An 18,576-nucleotide genomic window follows, 5' to 3' on the forward strand; every position below is an offset into this window, starting at 1 on the left:
ACAGAACTTTATTTAGGCCACAAAATATATCAATACATACAGGAGCCTTATGCGTTTCGTGCCATCCTGCACTTAATCATAGGCCATGTAAGGTTATGTATTAAATTATAGTGTGGCCTAAAGTTCTCAGTTCTTTTACAAGCCTTTTTGTGGGATCTGTGAGTGCCTGCCTTTTTCTCCTTTGGTTGGATACCTCCACCTGGAGCTGTAGGTCTGGGGCATGACCTTTTTGGGTTTTACATTGGGATTTTTTCTTTAAATGTCAGCTATTGATGTCACCACTGCTTCACACATACTGTTCCCCATCACTAAAGCCTGATGATATTATTGACTTCTCTCCTATGAATACATCAATGATATATTATTTTAGTATTTGCACTATTGCTGCTATTTCTTGCCATTTACAATATGCAGCTATTACTTTTTAAATATATCTGCAGCCTCATTATTGAAACATAGATTAAAGATACATTTGTATAGTTTTTATTTAAAACCAAATAGCAAATATACAGTTTTAATCGGTTGAAATACACTTTAGCACTGAGTATAAATTTCCATGTTTAGGAATGCTTTATGTACTATAAATAGGCAATTTAAGTTATTGATAGAATATTATATATATTTATTTACAGTCCTTCAGTATAGTTTCCATCTGATCTCTCCCAAGATGGGTTGTACTTCAACTCCAAATCCCAACCCTTGGGTGTTTGTGAACACTGGGAGTTGCTGTTCATAACATCTGGAGGGCCATGGGTTTATCATCCCTGCTATTCACAAACAATGGGGCAAATTCACTAACCGGCGAAAATTCACCAGCGCTAGCTTCGCACACATCGCAAAACACTCCGCCAGCCGCTAATTCGCCTGGACAACGCTAATTTACGAAGATCCAAAATTGTGCACAGGGTAACGAACGCTGGCAAAATTACGCTCAGCAGTTCAACGTTACGCTAGCAATGGCTAATTAGCATACGGCGTGCAGTTAAAGTGCAATGGATGTATATGCTGCAGCAAATACATTACACTACACAAGGCCAGGGAACCTTAATAAAATTATATAAAGTTGTTATAATGCCCTACACATGTGCCCACAGTTTAGTTTAGGTGCCATATGTTAGCAAATGTAGGGGGAAAGGAGGGTACCCCAAAAAAAATTTACGATCTTTTTCAGTCTATCACCCTTTAAAAAGGAAAAAATGCCAGCGTTTTTTAGGACTTAGAAAAACGACTATTTTTTGAGGAAGTCCTATCTACTTCGCCTGGTCTGAGGTGGCGAAAGCAAGTCTGGCGATGGAGGTAACATGCAGTAATATCAAAAACTTAGTGAATTTGCGTAGTAACACTACCGAAAATTTGCCTGGCGTTAGAGGGCGAAGTTGCGCCAGAGTCTATCTCCTTGGCGAAATTACACCATCGAATTTACGCCAACTACCGTTCGTAAATCGGCGAAGTGCCGAAATGACGTCACACTGGTGAATTTTCGCCAGTGTTAGCCACTTCGCCCTTTAGTAAATTTCCCCCTATATGTCGAAGATAAGATACATATAACATGGTTATATACTAACATATACTTACAACAATTTCCATACCTATGTAACAACTCGCTGACAATAAATAGGTGCTGTTTTTATCAAAAATCATTATAGAGTTGCTTGAACCCTTAAGCAGGCAGAAAAATGCCAGCGGAGAAAAACCCACTGCCAACCTGAACTTACACATGATTTCTGCTCCAATTGCTTTAGCTTGTTGCCAAGCGGGTTTTTTTCCTGAGCAGGGTTTGGAAGAAGATTAAAAGTTCAGCACCTAAAAGCTGCCAAAAAAAGCCCACTCAGGGAAAAAACCCCACTCGCAACAATCCAAGGGAACTGGAGCAGAAACCACGCATACATTCAGAAACTCATGCGTGACTTTAGTAAATGATTGCTCAAGCAATCATAAATAAGCCTTTATTGTGAGGAAGTAATGAAATCCACCTTCCACAGCACATTGCTTGTGTGCTCCTATTGGGGGCAATCTGATGTATGCTCACAGTGATAGTGAATTTAATTTATTCCATATGAACTCTTCTGAATTCATTGTGATATGCTGAGAAAGCACTAGTTTAATAAATATCAATCAATATTTATCACAAGTGTTTTTTGTTTTCAATGTATCATTGCTTGTAGCTTTGCATAGGATTCAATACCTTGACAGCTATTGCTGTGGCTGGTCTGTGATAGCATGTCTATTATACAAATATAATGATAACTGTATATTGTTTGAACTGATCAAAGTGGCCTATTAACTGGATTGGCCAGTTAGATCATTTCCAAACAATGTTTGCACATATCGAATGTCTGGGAAGCCTGATAAGAAATTGAAAACCTCTGATAAATCTGCACCATAATTTCCTTTTTAAAAAAAACGTTGATTCTTCCATTTATGCTGTAATACTTTTTATGTGGCACAAAATATCCTTGTATTTTTTAGAGCAGAAATTTTAGTCAGAATCATCACTGCTGAAGTAGGAGCTGTCGCAGCATTCAGCCGTGTACAGAAATTTATGAATGCTCGGATTCAGGCGAGGTACCCAGTGTCGTGGCACTAAATATGTCGAAAGGTTAAATAGGTCCACAAAAACTTTGTATCTGTCACTGTTGAGAGGAAAAAAAGAGAGAAATTTGCATTGATCAAATAAATAAACTGAAATCAAGTTTTTGAATCACTAGAATTAATTCATTAACAATGTCATATCTCTGTGCTGTCCGATTAGCTTCCCGCAGGCAACATTTCACCCTCTTTTTAAATAGACTCCAAACTTCTGCCTAGACTTCTGTGTATAACATTATAGTACAAGTATGGCACCTGTTATCCAGAATGTTTGGGACCTGGGGTTTTTCCAGATAACGACTCTTTCCTTAATTTGGATCTTCATACCTAAAGTCTACTAGAGAATCATGTAAACATTAAATAAACCCAATAGGCTGGTTTTGCCTCCAATAAGGATTAATTATATCTTAGTTTGGATCAAGTACAAGCTACTGTTTTATTATTACAGAGAAAAGGAAAATCATTCTTAAAAATTTGGATTATTTGGGTAAACTGGAGTCTATAAGCCTTGCCATGATTTGGAGATTTCTGGATAACAGGTTTCCAGCTAACGGATACCATTCCTGTAATACAATTTAGCTCCCAAACCTCAATTGTTATAGAACTCTTAAACTGAAGAACTTCTTAAACTGAAGAGCTCCACCATAGCAGATCATGATGCCTGGTACTAGTATGTATCTCATATGTTTTGTTTTGCTTCCAGGTTATTTAGGGCTCTTACTAATGAGCGGTTGTAGCTGCGCTCCCCTGCGTGAGTGCAGGAATAGACGCATTACGTTTTTTCCAATGGGGCTGTACTCACACAGGCGCGTGTAGGCACCGAACACAGGAAAAATGCAGCATGTTGTGTCTCAACCTGCGTTCGGAGCCTACATGCGCCTGTGTGAGTACAGCCCCATTGGAAAAAACGTAATGCGTCTATCCCTGTGCTCCCCTGAGGCTAAATGCTTAAAAATGGAACGCAGGGGAGTGCAGCTTCAACCGCTCATCAGTAAGAGCCCTTAGATAGGATTTTTTTCCCCTATATACAAGGTGTGTTAAACATAAGTTCAGTATGTGTTAGTCTGTATTATTGGGAGAAGTTACTAAAATATGCAGTCTAGAGGCTTTGTTAGCGATGTTGCACAACTGGCTCCTCTTACTTACCTCACAGTTGAGCGCAAGTATTGGTATCCAGAAGAGCCTCCAGTTCCAGCTTTGCTCCCAATCATTCTGTGCACCATGCATACATGATTATCTAGATAAATAATTGGTATACGTTATATACAGCATGAGGGTTTCTTTTTTTGTCTAGATTATGGGACAACAAGGCTCATTTACAATAATATCTTGCCTTCAATAACACATTCATTTTGCAAGTATACAACTACAAGCCCAGATCCACACACAAAGATTCATGTATAGTATCTCTCTTTTAATATTCCTTATTTTCTTGTAGGGCATCTGCACTTAAATAGCCTTGGATTAAATGAGTTTGCTTCTGAAGTTATTATTTTTATATAGATCACTACTTAGTCTGTGAGGCTTTTGCTTTCAGGTTTAATAGGGTGAGTTCAGGCACTTTTTACCTGGATGAAAAAGTGGCCCATGTGCCAGTGTTTTTTTTATAACAAGGGTCTCCATTGACCTTGCATGAAAATAAAATATTTTTACAATAATCCATTACTGGCCAGTTAAAATTTATATGCACCTAATGGCCATAGCAAGTACTGAATAATGGTTGTGGATATAAAATTCCCTTTTTTTGTGCACCACAGTCATAACTTCTGTAATCAGCTTGAATGAAACAATGCTTTATCAATAGGAGTCATAATAGACATGCTTTTTCCCTAAAAAAATCGTTGTATTAGTGTTATAATAGCATTTTATTATCATTTTTACTAGGCACCACCTTTATAATTAACACCAACTGTGCCCACAACATGTCAACATATTTCATTTAAATTATTTAAGAGATTGCGTTATAAAACTAATAGCTAAAATTGTACTATTAAAAGTTTTGTCTTAATAAAATATATAGTATGTGTGGCTATGTGTATATAGTAACAGGGGCAAATTCACTAAGATGCGAAGTTGCGCCAGGCGCAACTTCGCCGCACTTCGCCAGGCGTAGTTTCGCCAGGGCTCCGCAAATTCACTAAAATCCGAAGTTGCGCACAGGGGTAGCGTAAGGTTGCGGAGTTGCGCTAGCGTTGATTCGCTATATAAAGCGAAGTTACGCTAGCGAAGGCTAATTTGCATACGGCGCGAAATTCAAATTTCAATGGAGGAACACGTATCTGCACTACAAATGCCTAGAAAACCTTCAAATCAGCAAATAAAAATTTTATTTTGCCCTACACATGTGCCCACTGTCTAGGTAAGTTGCCATGAGTCAGGAAATGTAGGGGGAGGAAGGGGAGCCCCAAAAAATTTTCGATCTTTTTTAGCCTATCAGCCATCATGTAGAAAACACGCCAGCGTTTTTTGGGACTTAGAAAAAAAATTGACTCTTTTTTAAACAATCCCTATCTACTCTATTGCGCTTCGCCAGGTCTGAGGTGGCGAAGGAAGTCTAGCGTAAAAGGTAGCGTTCAGTACACTGCGCAAGTTAGTGAATTTGCGTAGTTTCGTCGCTAGCGAAAATCCGCCTGGCGTAAGGTTGCGAAGTAACACTAGCGAAACTACGCCAGCGTTCGTTAGTGAATTTGCGCAGTAGCGAAAATGCCAAACCCTAGCGAATTAACGCTAGCGTTCGGCGCTTCGCGGCTTAGTGAATTTGTACCCCACTCAACGGGAATACTTTTTCAATAAATCTTGATTTTTTTTTTTCACTAAAACTAAACTAAAGTTCTATAACTTACATCTCCACTTAGTCATCAAGGTATCGATCTCCATCAAAGAAGTGAGAAGCTGAAATGGAACCTGGAACCGTGGCTCCTCCCTTACAAAGGAAAAACATATGAACACTGCAGATTCATAACTTGTCTATTCAGTATCTGATAAACACATTAAACCAGAAGATTTATTATCCAGAATGCTTGGGACCTGAGGTTTTCTGGATAAGGGATCTTTCTGGAATTTTGATTATCATACCTTATCTACAAAAAATAATTTAAACATTAAGGGGCCCATTTACTTAGTTCGAGTGAAGGAATAGAGGAAAAATAGTTCGAATTTCAAATGTTTTTTTGGCTACTTCGACCATCAAATGGGCTACTTCGACCTTCGACTACGAACTTCGAATCGAACGATTCGAACTAAAAATCGTTCGACTATTCGACCATTCTGTAGTCTATTTAAAAAAACTTTGACCCCCTAGTTCACCACCTAAAACCTACCGAGGCCAATGCTAGCCTATGGGGAAGGTCCCCATAGGCTTCCCAACAATTTTCTGATCGAAGGAATATCCTTCGATCGATGGATTAAAATCCTTCGAATCGTTCGATCGTAGGAATAGCTCAAAATCCTTCGACTTCGATATTCGAAGTCGAAGGATTTTACTTCGACGGTCGAATATCAAGGGTTAATTAACCCTCGATATTCGACCCTAGGTAAATTTGCCCCTTAATTAACCAAAAGGGAGTCATTATAAAATTAGTATTATTTGCTTAAAATTAAGTCTGGGGGAGAATATTATAATTCAGAGCTTTCTGGATAGTGTGTCTCTGGATAAGGAATCCCATACATGTCTTATTTTTAAAGAGACAGTACTTCGACTATTGAATGGTTGAATAGTCGAATGATTTTTTGTTAGAATCGCTCCATTCAAAGTCGTAGTCGAAGATCGAAGTAGCCAATTCGATGGTCGAAGTAGCCAAAAAAAACATTTGAAATTCGAAGTTTTTTTTATTCTATTCCTTCACTCGAACTAAGTAAATGGGCACATAGTGCAGGAAGAAGGTACTGAAGGGGCAAATTGGTAATAAAATGCTGCCTCCGTTCATTTAACCTGCCCCATTTCCCCCATGACATGATTTTTTAAATGGGGACCTTTTAAGTGTGTACATTTAAAAATAGTTTTTATTTTCTAAAAAAAAAAAAAGATGGATTGTTCGACTGATACTGAAACTACTATTGCGACAGAGTAAAGATGTATGAAACTCCTTTAAAAAATACTGTGGTGCGCAGTAGAGCAGAACAGGTGATGGGTTCCTGGCAAGGGGTTTGGTGGTGAAACTGCAATTATCTTATGAAGCAGGGTTTACAATCGATTGTTCAACTTTAATTCATCATATACAGAAAAATGTACAATTTGCTGTAAACTATATAGGTGTTACAATACATCAATCCTATGCTAATACCTTGGAAAGGCCCAGGGCCACAGGCTTTCAGACAATATACCCAAAATCAGATTCCGACCTCACCAATGCTCTGTGGATGACTGGAGGCAAATTCCACCAAAAATGTTTCAAAATCTAGTTAAAAGCTTTCCCAGAAAAGTAGAGCTTTTTACAGCAGCAAAGTGCTTTTCAATGTAGGGGACTTTATTTCTTATAATACACAACTTGCAGCTAGGTATGTTGTACAAGTGACACCAAAGTAACAATAATAATTGTCGCCATTGCTAAGCATCATAGCACTTTTGTTTTTGTACATACAGATGAATTTACCTGTAGAAATTGATCATTAATGCTCCTTTGAGGGCTTTATATGAGAGTCTTCTTTCTCCTGCAAAAAAAATGTTTAAGCTTGTTTGTTATACTGCTCTGAGAAATCTATTTTTAATGGAGGCAGTATTGTGAAATTAAGTAATTTAACACCCAGGACTACAGAGTGAAAAATAAATTAATTCAAGTTTATTTTTTACCTTAAGTATATTTTTTCAGTTCATTTTCAACATAGAGAAATTTGCTACTGAGCCTTAAGCAATTTATCAAAAACTGAAAGATGACACTTTTTATAGAGTGTGTCTGAACTAGAAATAGCTGCAATGTGGTCACTTCTGCTTCTTCACTCTTCTGATCAGCAGTTTGGGCTTGTATATATTTTCCCTCCCCATTTGCTTTACTCTTACTGCTCATATAATCACTACTTGTCCTTGGGAATATTTCTCTTAGTCTCGCTTCCATCCATAACCTGTCTATTCTTCCCTGCCGCTCTTATTTAGATCCTGAATAGGACTCTAACGCTACAGATATGGTCACAATCTGAATTCTGTGATTGGGAATTGTTCTTGCAATGGACATTCCATGGATATACACTTTTGATTGGCTGTGCCCCTTCTCTGCCAGGTTTTGTTAGAAAATTATTAAATAAAAGGGACTAAAGAAAAAAGAAGAAAGCTTGCTCCCAGCTAGTCTAAAGAACCAAAGCAGCCTCGGCATGGATGCAATTTAAAGCTGAACAATTAACGCCGTAATGAAGCTGTAAGAAAATACACTTCATGATAGTTTAAGGATACAAACAAAATGTAATATGTTGTGGTATATTTATCAAAGTTTGAAAATAGAGCTCACCACAGTCCACTGGAGTGAAACTCTGCCATTGTCTGTTCACCTGTATGTGATTTTTAGGGTAGAGTCCTGCATCGGGGCAGATACCCGCAGAATACCCGCAATATCATTTGGCGAGTTTACAGGTGGCCCACGGGTATCCGATCCTCTGGGGGTTACAGGTGGCCAATACAAGGGAAACAGCGGAAAAGTGTCCTAATGGTAAAAAACCGACCAGTGTGACGTCACTTCGGGTTAAAGTGATGTCACTTCCAGTTAGCGCTGTGAACACTGCGGGAGCAGATCGGATAGAAATCCATGGCGGGCAAGCAGGTCCAGGTCAGGCCCAGGGAAAGCGGGTACAGTTTTGGGTGCGGGTTTTTAAAAAAGAGACCCATGCCGGTCTCTATTGTAGGGACATACAGTATATATTATTAGGTAAAAGTGAGCGTTCAAGTGAATATAGGATTTCAATGTGGTCAACTATAATTAGCTATATTCTCTCAGTTTCCTAAATATCCCATGCAATCTTCATTTACACCTTCTATATGAGGTCTAGTGCTCTATAACCCCTGACCTTTATGGTAAATGCACCCCTGTTTGACAGTTTTCAGCACCTGATTAGCAATTCATTACCACTCTATGTATAGAACAGTTCACCTTTGCTGCCACCTTCAAGCCATTCTAAAGATCCACCTTGTCAATAGTGACCACATATTTGTAACTGTATTCTCTAATCCAGTCATTTCACTAATTTACCTTTGCTGAGCAGATGCTCATGACGTCTCTCATCAAATAAAGCACCAAATAATTCCTTTTGTTTCTGAAGTTCAGCCAAATGTTCTTCCTTGTCTTCTGAATCTGGCTTGGTCTGTAACAAATGTCGAATTTATAGTATTAACAATAAATCAGAAAAACATTTGCTCTTCACACTATTCATACGTTTGCATCAGAAACCAAAATGGCAGGATGGCAGACTAGCAGCACAAACTCTGCTTTTTATAGTTCTCAGAGTATAGATCTTAGTTCATTTAGTTAATTTACAAGGCACCAGCATATTCCACATCACTGTACAATAGAACGGAGTATACTTTAAACTTACAAATCTAAAGAGATGGGATGTATGAGCCACTTGGGGCATATTTATGAAGCTGTGAAAGAACATCTTTCAAAAGTTTTTTTTTTGCTATGTAGCATATCTCTTATCCGAAAACCCATTTTCCAGAAAGCTCCAAAATTAAATAGTCTATTTAAATCAAAAAATGAATTTTATAAATGGTTCCTTTTCTTTCTGTAATAATAAAACAGAACCGTGTACTTGATGGTAACTAAGTGGCATAACTAAGCTGGCAAAACAATACTGTTGGGTTTATTCAATGTTTAAATTACTTTTAGCAGACTTGGAGGGATGGAGATCCAAATTACAGATAGATCCCTTATCTTGGCATAAAAAAATGATACCTTTGCTGCTTGAAGTTCTTCCTCTAGTGCCCGAAATATATTAACTTCAAGCTTTCCCCAGAAATGAAATCCTTCCTCCTCCAGCCCTGGTGTCCTTTCAAGCCATGCCTATAGTCAGATGGTGAAATAAGAGAATTAAGCATTTGCATTTTTTCAAAGTTTCAAAGAATATTCATATATTTGCATGTTTTTTTCACAGCTTTTTTCAGGTATTGAGAAACCCCCATCCAGGTATATTATTCGGACTTACTAGGGTAAATGAGTGGTGAAAAAATGTTTCTCTAAATAATTGCCCCCAACCCATTCCAGTGTTCTGTACAGACCTCCGACCCATTGTAGATTGTAATGACATACCTCCACAAGTCCCAGTAGTGTTGGTTCTTGCTCAGATCTAAGAAGTAATTCATTTGTTTCTCCTTTGAAGTTGTCACGATAATGTCGTCTGTTGTACGGAACTCGTAGGATTTCAGGGACACCAATTTTATTTTCCAACAGCCGAAACTGCAAGCTTTGAAAACCAGAGGCTGGGGACAAGTAATCCCTTGGAAGAAAAGAAAACATTTTTTCCTAATTTTAGCTCTGCTGAATTCATATTCATAACCTAAACAAGGAACACTATTTTACTCAGCTATATGTTCACCTGTTCTAAGTTAAAAACATTTAACAGAGTAATTTTCTTTGACCCTGCGCAAGTGCAAGAGCAAAAAGAATGCACCTTAGTGCTGATTTCAAAGCACTGGCTTGGGTGGGTGCACAAAGGGGAATTTTTATGTGCCCTCCTTATGAATTCAGTGGTGCAAAACTCAAACAGTACTGTATTCATGGGGCATGTTACACCAAGAGGTTGATTTATCACGTTCTAATGAATATTCTTGCTGTGATTTGAAATGTTCTACAACTTACAAACTCAAGTTATAGTTTCAAAAACTCGAATGCTTGGTATTTATTCAATTCAATTGTAAAACCTCAGCATAAAAAAGCTTGTGAGTCGAAATGTAGCCGTCAATGTGTCCTAGGCAGAATTTTAGTGATTTTTGTTGAGCGTTTGTAGAACCATTGGAAATGATGAGTAGAATAGAACTGTTTTATCACATTTATCACATTACATTTTTTTAATAAATAAGCAAATATTCAAGCTTGTTAAAATCTTGAGTTTATTCAAAGTGTCAAAAAAATCTCAAATTTGAATTTTGAGAAATAGGCCTTCCAGTGTTTTCTCTTCCAGCGGAGAAAATGCTTATCCACTTTTGCCCTAACATAACTGTGCATTAACATGTCCTTAGTGCACTTAATCACTGGCATGGGTATGTAAACTTTTTTCAGCCTTCACTAAGGGGTAGATTTAGACAGCTCAGTATTTATTTTTAATTTATAATGATGTAATACAGGTAAAGGATCCCTTATCCGGAAACCCGATATCCAGATATCCGAATTATGGAACAGCTGTCTCCCATAGACTCCATTTTATCCAAATAATCCAAATTTTTAAAAATGATTTCCTTTTTCTCTGTAATAATAAAACAGTACCTTGTACTTGATCCCAACTAAGATATAATTAATCCTTATTGGAAGCAAAACCAGCCTATTGGGTTTATTTAATGTTTCCATGAATTTCTAGTAGACTTAAGGCATGAAGACCCAAATTACAGAAAGATCCGTTATCCGGAAAACCCCAGGTCCCGAGCATTCTGGATAACAGGTCTCATACTATATTGGCAAAGATGGCAGTTCTGATTTACAAATAATTTTTTCGTGTTACTACTGATAGTAACACAAATTATGATCAAGTAAGTCTCTTATAAGCATTGCATTGGAATTAACTTAATATTAGAACATTAAAAAAAGCCAAAAGGCTTTGATAAATTTGAGAGTTTGTTAAAGCTCTTTCCTGATGGTCAGTGTACAACTATAACTATTACTTCCCATATATATATATATATATATATATATATATATATATATATATATATATATATATACTGTATATATATATATATATATATATATATATATATATATATATATATATATATATATATATATATATATATATATATATATATATATATATATATATATATATATATATATTTGTCTTTTAGGTTTGTTGCTCAACATGTTGTGAACTTCCTTTCCCAGCCACTTCTGGAGAATCAAAGATATCTTATTTAAGAATAAAGTTGGTTTAATTTCTCACATTTAGGGGCAGATTTATTAAGGTTCGAATTGGAAATTTTAATTAGAATTTTCAAGTTGCAGTTTTGGTCAAAACTCACAAATCCAAGTTGGGAATATTCCAAACTCAAATTTGAATTCGGACCCTGGGAACAATTTGAATTTGACTATTTGCCACCTAAACCTGGCGAGTTGATGTAGAAGTCAATGGCAGAGGTCCAGTGACCCATTTGAAGATGTTAATAGCCTTCCCGACATTCTCGTTCAGGTTTAGTTAAATTCGATTCAATTTTTTGGGACGGTAATATTTGTTAGATTTTTAGATATTCTAGTATTTCTTAAATAAGATACTATTCGAATTTTTAGGAAATACGAGGTAAAAAAAACTCTTAACATTCAACCTTTGATAAATCAGCCCCTTAGTTATGTGGCTGTAGGTGTCACAAGAGAAATTTGTCAAGTACTGTAATGTAGGCCATAGCAGTTCATCAAAGGATACCTACCTAAAGTCAAAAAAGTCCATTGCCGTCATTGTTTCGAGAACAGAGAATTGCTCAACCAGTAACTTTAGTATCATGGAAATGCGGTGGATGCGAGCAACAACCTTAAGCATGTTCCTTTCATCTCTTACCTGTAGAAAGATTTGCTGAACTCAATTACTTGAATATGTTCAACCATCGCAGCTATGTGGTGTATAAAAGCTAACATGCCACTGCAGAGAACAAAAATTGCAACAAAATATACTGTATATTAAACAGCCTATTCTGAGCTTTTAATACAATTACTGCTTTATTGTTTTAGTTCAGTCGTGTAGATTGTAACTCTGAGGCCTTCAGCACATTTCAGGGCAGTGCAGAAGGAACCCACATGCACCTTTTACCTAGTCTAGTTGATGTATAAGCATATGATTGATTTGTTCTACAAAACATGCACTTTGCACATTTAGAAATCACCTTCATTTGACAGCAGCCAATACAAAAATATATTTCTACATGTCTGCCAAATTAAAAGAAAGAATAGTGCACTATGAACATGGAATATGTCAAGAATACTGTATACCCTTAGCAACAAGGGCTGTGTGTAGAAGAGCATCATGGTAATTAGAAGGCTTGTTTGTAAAGGTGTGCAAGGTAGTATAACAAACATGTCACTGCTTATTATGATTGCACCTACTTTATTTATCCAACAGGGGTTCTCATTGACAACCTGACATTAATTTGTTTAGGTAATAATAATTATATATCTTGTTTAGCATAGGAAAAAACATTCCTTCCCCAAAATAATTGCAATAATTCAGACCAGTTATATTGCATTCACTGGACCTTGTTTCAGAACCCAGATCATTATGCAAGTGTTGTGTAAAACTAGAGAAATAATGTTAAATGTACTGGAATCTATAAGGACCCTCTGTCACCCTATGTATAGAGGTTGGGTATTAGGGGGCACATTTACTTAGCTTGAGTGAAGGATTAGAATGAAAAATACTTCGAATTTAGAAGTATTTTTTTGGCTACTTCGACCATCGAATTGGCTTCTTCGACCTTCGACTCGACTTCTAATCGAATGATTCGAACTACAAATCGTTCGACTATTCGAGCATTCAATAGTCGAAGTACTGTCTCTTTAAAAAAAACTTCGACCACCTAATTCGCCACCTAAAACCCACTGAACACCAATGTTAGCCTATGGGGAAGGTCCCATAGGCTTTCCTAGCAATTTCTGATCAAAGAAAAATCATTTGATGGATGGATTAAGATCCTTCGAATCGTTCGATACGAAGGATTTAATAGTTCGATCGAATGATTTTTCCTTCGATCGTTCGATCAAACTAATTACGGCAAATCCTTCGACTTCGATATTCGAAGTTGAAGGATTTAACTTCGATGGTCGAATTTCGAGAGTTAATTAACCCTCGATATTCGACCCATAGTAAATGTGCCCCTAGGTATAGAGGTTATAGGTATCAAAAATTGGTGCTCCATACTTTCTCTGCCCTAGGATATGTTCCAGTACTCCTGTGTGTATCTTGTATGATTCCTTTGAAAATATTTAAATCCACTGACGTTAGATGGGTTCTATGTGGGGTATGTTCCCCAAACTTGCGCACAAGTTGTGCTGCATCTGGCCAAATATATGTATGGTAGTAGCATGTACAGTCACCCATAATGATTTTATTTTATGCCTTTACATTTCGAAATTTTGTGTCAGGGAATAGTGGTTGGCGAATCTGTGGCGTTTCGTTAAATAATTTGAGAATTTCGCTGGAAATTTGCGAAACAGTGAAAAATTTGACAAAACTGCACCCGCGTCTCGTTTTTGATGCCGGCGTCCATTTTTTTTGACACGGGTGAATTTTTGGCGGCGAATTTTTGAGCTGGTTTCGCAAATTTATTCAGCTCATCACTATCAGGGAAATCACTTTTCCCAAAAAAGGCATTACTGAGCAGTGGTCCAGTCTATAACACCAATGTAATGTCAACTTCTTGCTTATGAAATGTCAAACAAAAATAATTCAGATCATATAAAGGATTAAGTCGCCATTACAATTTATTTTACTTAAGTCAATGAGAAATGACTTAGATATATTGTTTACTTACATGGCCATTTTGAAAGATTTCTCGAACAGAGTCTAGTTCCCAAAGAATCTGCTTGAACCACAATTCATAGGCTGCATTGAAACCAGATATTTTATTAGCATATTCATACAGTATGGACCGGGGTTCAAAAATAAGCCAAAAAATATAAATTAAATATATAAATTTGTAAAAATGAATCCAGAATATTGATGGCTCATAATTGCTCTTTCATTTGCCCTGAATAGTAATTGCCAAGACCCTTCATGTTTCAGAGTGATAACTGCATTACCCACAAACACTTCCTCAGCATCCAGTCAATTACCATTCATGGCACTTGAGGGGCCTGGAAATTACATAGACTGTAAAAAAACTTGCAGGTATCCCATGCATCCCATTTATCAAAGTCCGAATTTATCTCAGTATTTTCTGCTACAAACTAGAATCAAATCTGCTAGGGTTTTTTACACTTATTTATTATTAAATGTTTCATAAAATTTGCTTTGCGGGAAAAAAATTGATTTTCTTGATTTTTTTTTGGATTTTTCACCCGAAATCTCCGATTTCTGACCAAATTGCACGAAACCCAGCGCACATCAAAAAACATTGGGACTTCTCCCATTCACATATATGCAACCTCAACAGAACTGAGATGCCGGATTTTCAGATATGGACTTTTCCATCCCCGGGGTTTAATAAATTCCAAAAGTTCGATTTTTTCGGGATTTTTGCATTTGAAGTTTAGTAAATAACCCCCATAGACTAATAATCCACTGAGAACTACAAAAATAACTAGAAGACAAAAAGGAACACCAAGAGCCCCAATAGTGTAATATGTTTTTACAAGGAGTAATGGTAGAGTAAACAAGTTAATACTCACAAACCAGGGTTACCGATAGGCAACCACTGTATAGGCAGGTGGGGAGATTAACCTGACCCCACTCAGGAATAAGACGTCGCTCTCTGTAGAAGAAGAAAATGGGGATGATACCCCTCCACTCGGGGTGGACTCGATATAGTAGTAAGACAAAACAGAGGCGCCAAAAGGATAAAATTAGCTAAAAACACTTAAAAACCCAATGGGTAATTCAGAGGAGGTAGTAGTGAACTTACCTCCTCCAAGCCGACACCAACGAAAGTGGTAATTTTCAGTAATAGTTTATTCACAAAACAGTATTGCATCGCGTTTCGCAGGCATTTCCTGCTTCATCAGGCAATGTGGAACGGGAGCAAAAACAACAGTGTCTTTGTATAAACATGCCAGGCGCCTCTGTCACAAACTATTACTGAAAATTACCACTTTCGTTGGTGTCGGCTTGGAGGAGGTAAGTTCACTACTACCTCCTCTGAATTACCCATTGGGTTTTTAAGTGTTTTTAGCTAATTTTATCCTTTTGGCGCCTCTGTTTTGTCTTACAAAAATAACTAGGATTACACTGGTAGAAATACAACCCTCCTGGGAGACTCACATCTGCATATGACAACCATAGGGGAAGTATGCAAGTGACCCCTGCCATCTTAAAAACCAGTTGTACTGTCCTTTTTCAAAATGTTTTCTGCATATAGGAAATGTATCAACCTACCTTGATGTGTGACTATAAACAGGTGTTCATCGTGGATTTTATTTCCCTTCTTTTCACTCTGCAGTTCTTGAGCATTCAGTACTTTATCAAGCTAAAATATAACCCCAAAATAGCATTTTGTTAAATTAACCAAAAACTTAGATCCAGCAAATAGACCTTTCTTTTAGAAGTGCAGACAGACACATTGTGGCCCATTTGTGACCCATTTTATTAATTGTAGTGGTATTAGAGCTTAATGAAACCACAATTAAATGCTATTTCTCTAAAATCACAAATGCCATGAAAGTAAAAGATCCGAATATAAAAAGTATGAATGGAAAAAAGTGCAGATAATTACTAGCCAAAAAAACCTTTAAAAATTCTGAACCTCTAATATTCTGAATGGCTAAAAACAAGTCCAATAGGATCGGCGCATCACCCATTGACTTCTGTGGAACCTTGACTGCTTTTACTTGGAGATGTTTTGTACTAGATTTTTTGTGATTTTTACACTGAAAGGGGCTGATTTAACAAAGTTTTTTTGACCTCTAATGAACTCTAAACTTAAACGGTTTCTTACTTAAGAAAAAGCTTGAATGTGAAAAACCTGATTCTACAAGTTTGAGTCCAGCAACCTGTGGAAAAAACTAGAATCCCTTGAATCATTCGAGTTTTCGGGCAAAACCCTCTAAAAAAATCCTTGAACGTCAAGCAGGCTAACCTCTTAACCTCTTAAAATGGTTCAAGGGACCTCTGTCACTGACTTCTACATATTTTCGAAAGGTTTTAGGTGATGTAGTTTCGGATTCAAGCTATTTCCAAGGACGCAATATTTTTTTTTTTTTTTTAAAAACTCCATCAATTTGAGTTTTTTTTAACCCGAAATTTGAGTTTTGGACAAAAAATACAATTTGAAAGCTCTAAATTTTGTGGAAAAAAACTTGAACTCGAGCCTTAAAAAAACTGCCCCTTAATAAATCTTGAATTTGAGTTTTACAAAAAATCTTTTTTAGACCGAAGATCAGGAAGATGGCACCCATGAGCTCCACTGTGCTACTCTGCATAAATAAGTGAGCATGCTGTTCAGGGACACTTTCTGGAATAATGAACTATGCGGGGAGGAAGCAGGGAGGGGGGACTATCTAGGGTAGTGGATGGAGCTTTTCTTATTGGGGCGGTTAATTCTCCTTTAAAGAGTTAAATAAAATTCTTTCCTGTGGGATGTTACACCCTAACAAATTAAAGATTTGCCTTAAAAAATGCATTGGATTCATTTTAAAGGGCATATCTTTTATTTGTTTAACTTTTTTCTATGCTGCTTCCACTCAAAGTAGCGTGTACAAAAAGTTTGTAAATCTGAAGGTGTAATGGCTCACTAACAGCTCAAAATTTATTTTAAACAAACTTTATTATGTATATAAACACACCAAAAACACACACAGGCAGTAGTATCAGAATACAGGTATAGGAATTCTTACCTGGAAACTCGTTACCCATAAAGCTCCGAAATATAGGAAGGTCATCTCGACTAAAAATCAACCACCCATTTACCCTACATTATGATTCGATCATTGGGCTGTAGGGCCCACGATCGGTGCAGGCCAATATCGCCCACCTCAAGGTGGGCATATCGGGGAGAGATCCGCTCGCTTGGCGACATCGCCAAACAAGCGGATCTCTATGTGTATGGCCAACTTTAAGGAATGGAGTTCCAAATTACACAAAACTTATCTAGAAAACCCCAAGTCCTGAGCATAACAGATCCTATAGCTGTAATATAGAAATATACTGGTTTCCCAATCTTTCATTGCATTGAGCTTGATTCATGATAAAAAGTATTTCTCCCCCAAGCTGGTGTAAAAATACAGCTACAATCACATCTAGGGGAATATGGATCAAGAGCGTGAAAAAGGGTAAGATATATAAAAATATTAAATATATATAAGTGCATCCACATACAATTCTGTTGCATGATCTGGTGATCTTTTCACCCTTTGACAAATATACATTTTGTTTTCTACCTACAATTTTTTAAATTTCAAAATTGTATCAAATCACCCATTTACAGTAAGTCAGGTTAAATAGGCCTTTAGTACATGGTTCCTAATACACCAATGACTTACTTGTAGATAGTCCCCATATATGAGTCCTCCTTTACTGGCTTTGTTCAATCCTTCTTGGGAATTGTCTTCATGTTTGTCTTCCAAAGAGAGTTCACTGAAAGTAAAACTTCAAACGAGAATGCTATCAGTTAGATTACTCTGTTGATATTTTAACTAATTCTGGTGTCCCCAAAACCAAAGCATTTTACTTACTGATGTTTCTTTGCCATAAAAGGACAGCCACTCATTGTGTCACTATGGGATGTATTGTGCAACCCAACTGACCTGAAGCAAGTCCTGCAGTGGCTTTTATACCTGCTGATTTTTCATCAGAAACCAATCGCCTTTTGGTCTCTCTTTCTGCCCATCTAACATCAATAAGTACACAAAAGCAAAGATAACTTTCTGTGTAGTGCTAATCTGGAGTGAACACATTTTTGTAATTGTAGTTAAGAGGACTCGGTCATAAGCACTGCTAAAAACCTCACCTCTTTTCTACATATTGGAGGAAGACATTTACTGAGATAAAGAGTCTCAGTTTTCAAATAGTGCACAGATTCACAGACGGAGTGGGATCAGGCCATTGACTGGACCATTGTAGGACATTCACCTTTTTCTTTTTTGTATCACTATAATATTACTTTTACCGTGTTTCTACCCTTGTATAAACTCCAATGCTAGATGATGAACTAACTTTTGC

The 18,576-nt window shown here is 37.0% G+C and overlaps 1 protein-coding gene across 1 annotated transcript; it reads right to left on the reverse strand.

The window, feature by feature from the left end:
• Window positions 1-467: 467 nt before the first annotated feature.
• Window positions 468-18,149, reverse strand: tdo2.L (tryptophan 2,3-dioxygenase L homeolog). The gene is given in 12 exon segments (NM_001095135.1): window positions 468-2,633; window positions 3,736-3,826; window positions 5,433-5,512; window positions 7,182-7,239; window positions 8,763-8,874; window positions 9,465-9,572; window positions 9,819-10,005; window positions 12,143-12,270; window positions 14,237-14,307; window positions 15,796-15,886; window positions 17,898-18,003; window positions 18,090-18,149. Coding segments are annotated over 12 exon segments (1,221 nt in total). The 5' UTR covers window positions 18,125-18,149; the 3' UTR covers window positions 468-2,479.
• Between the last annotated feature and the right edge of the window lie 427 nt (window positions 18,150-18,576).

The sequence above is a fragment of the Xenopus laevis genome, chromosome 1L (genome assembly GCF_017654675.1).
Source record: "Xenopus laevis strain J_2021 chromosome 1L, Xenopus_laevis_v10.1, whole genome shotgun sequence".
NCBI classification, from domain to species: domain Eukaryota; kingdom Metazoa; phylum Chordata; class Amphibia; order Anura; family Pipidae; genus Xenopus; species Xenopus laevis.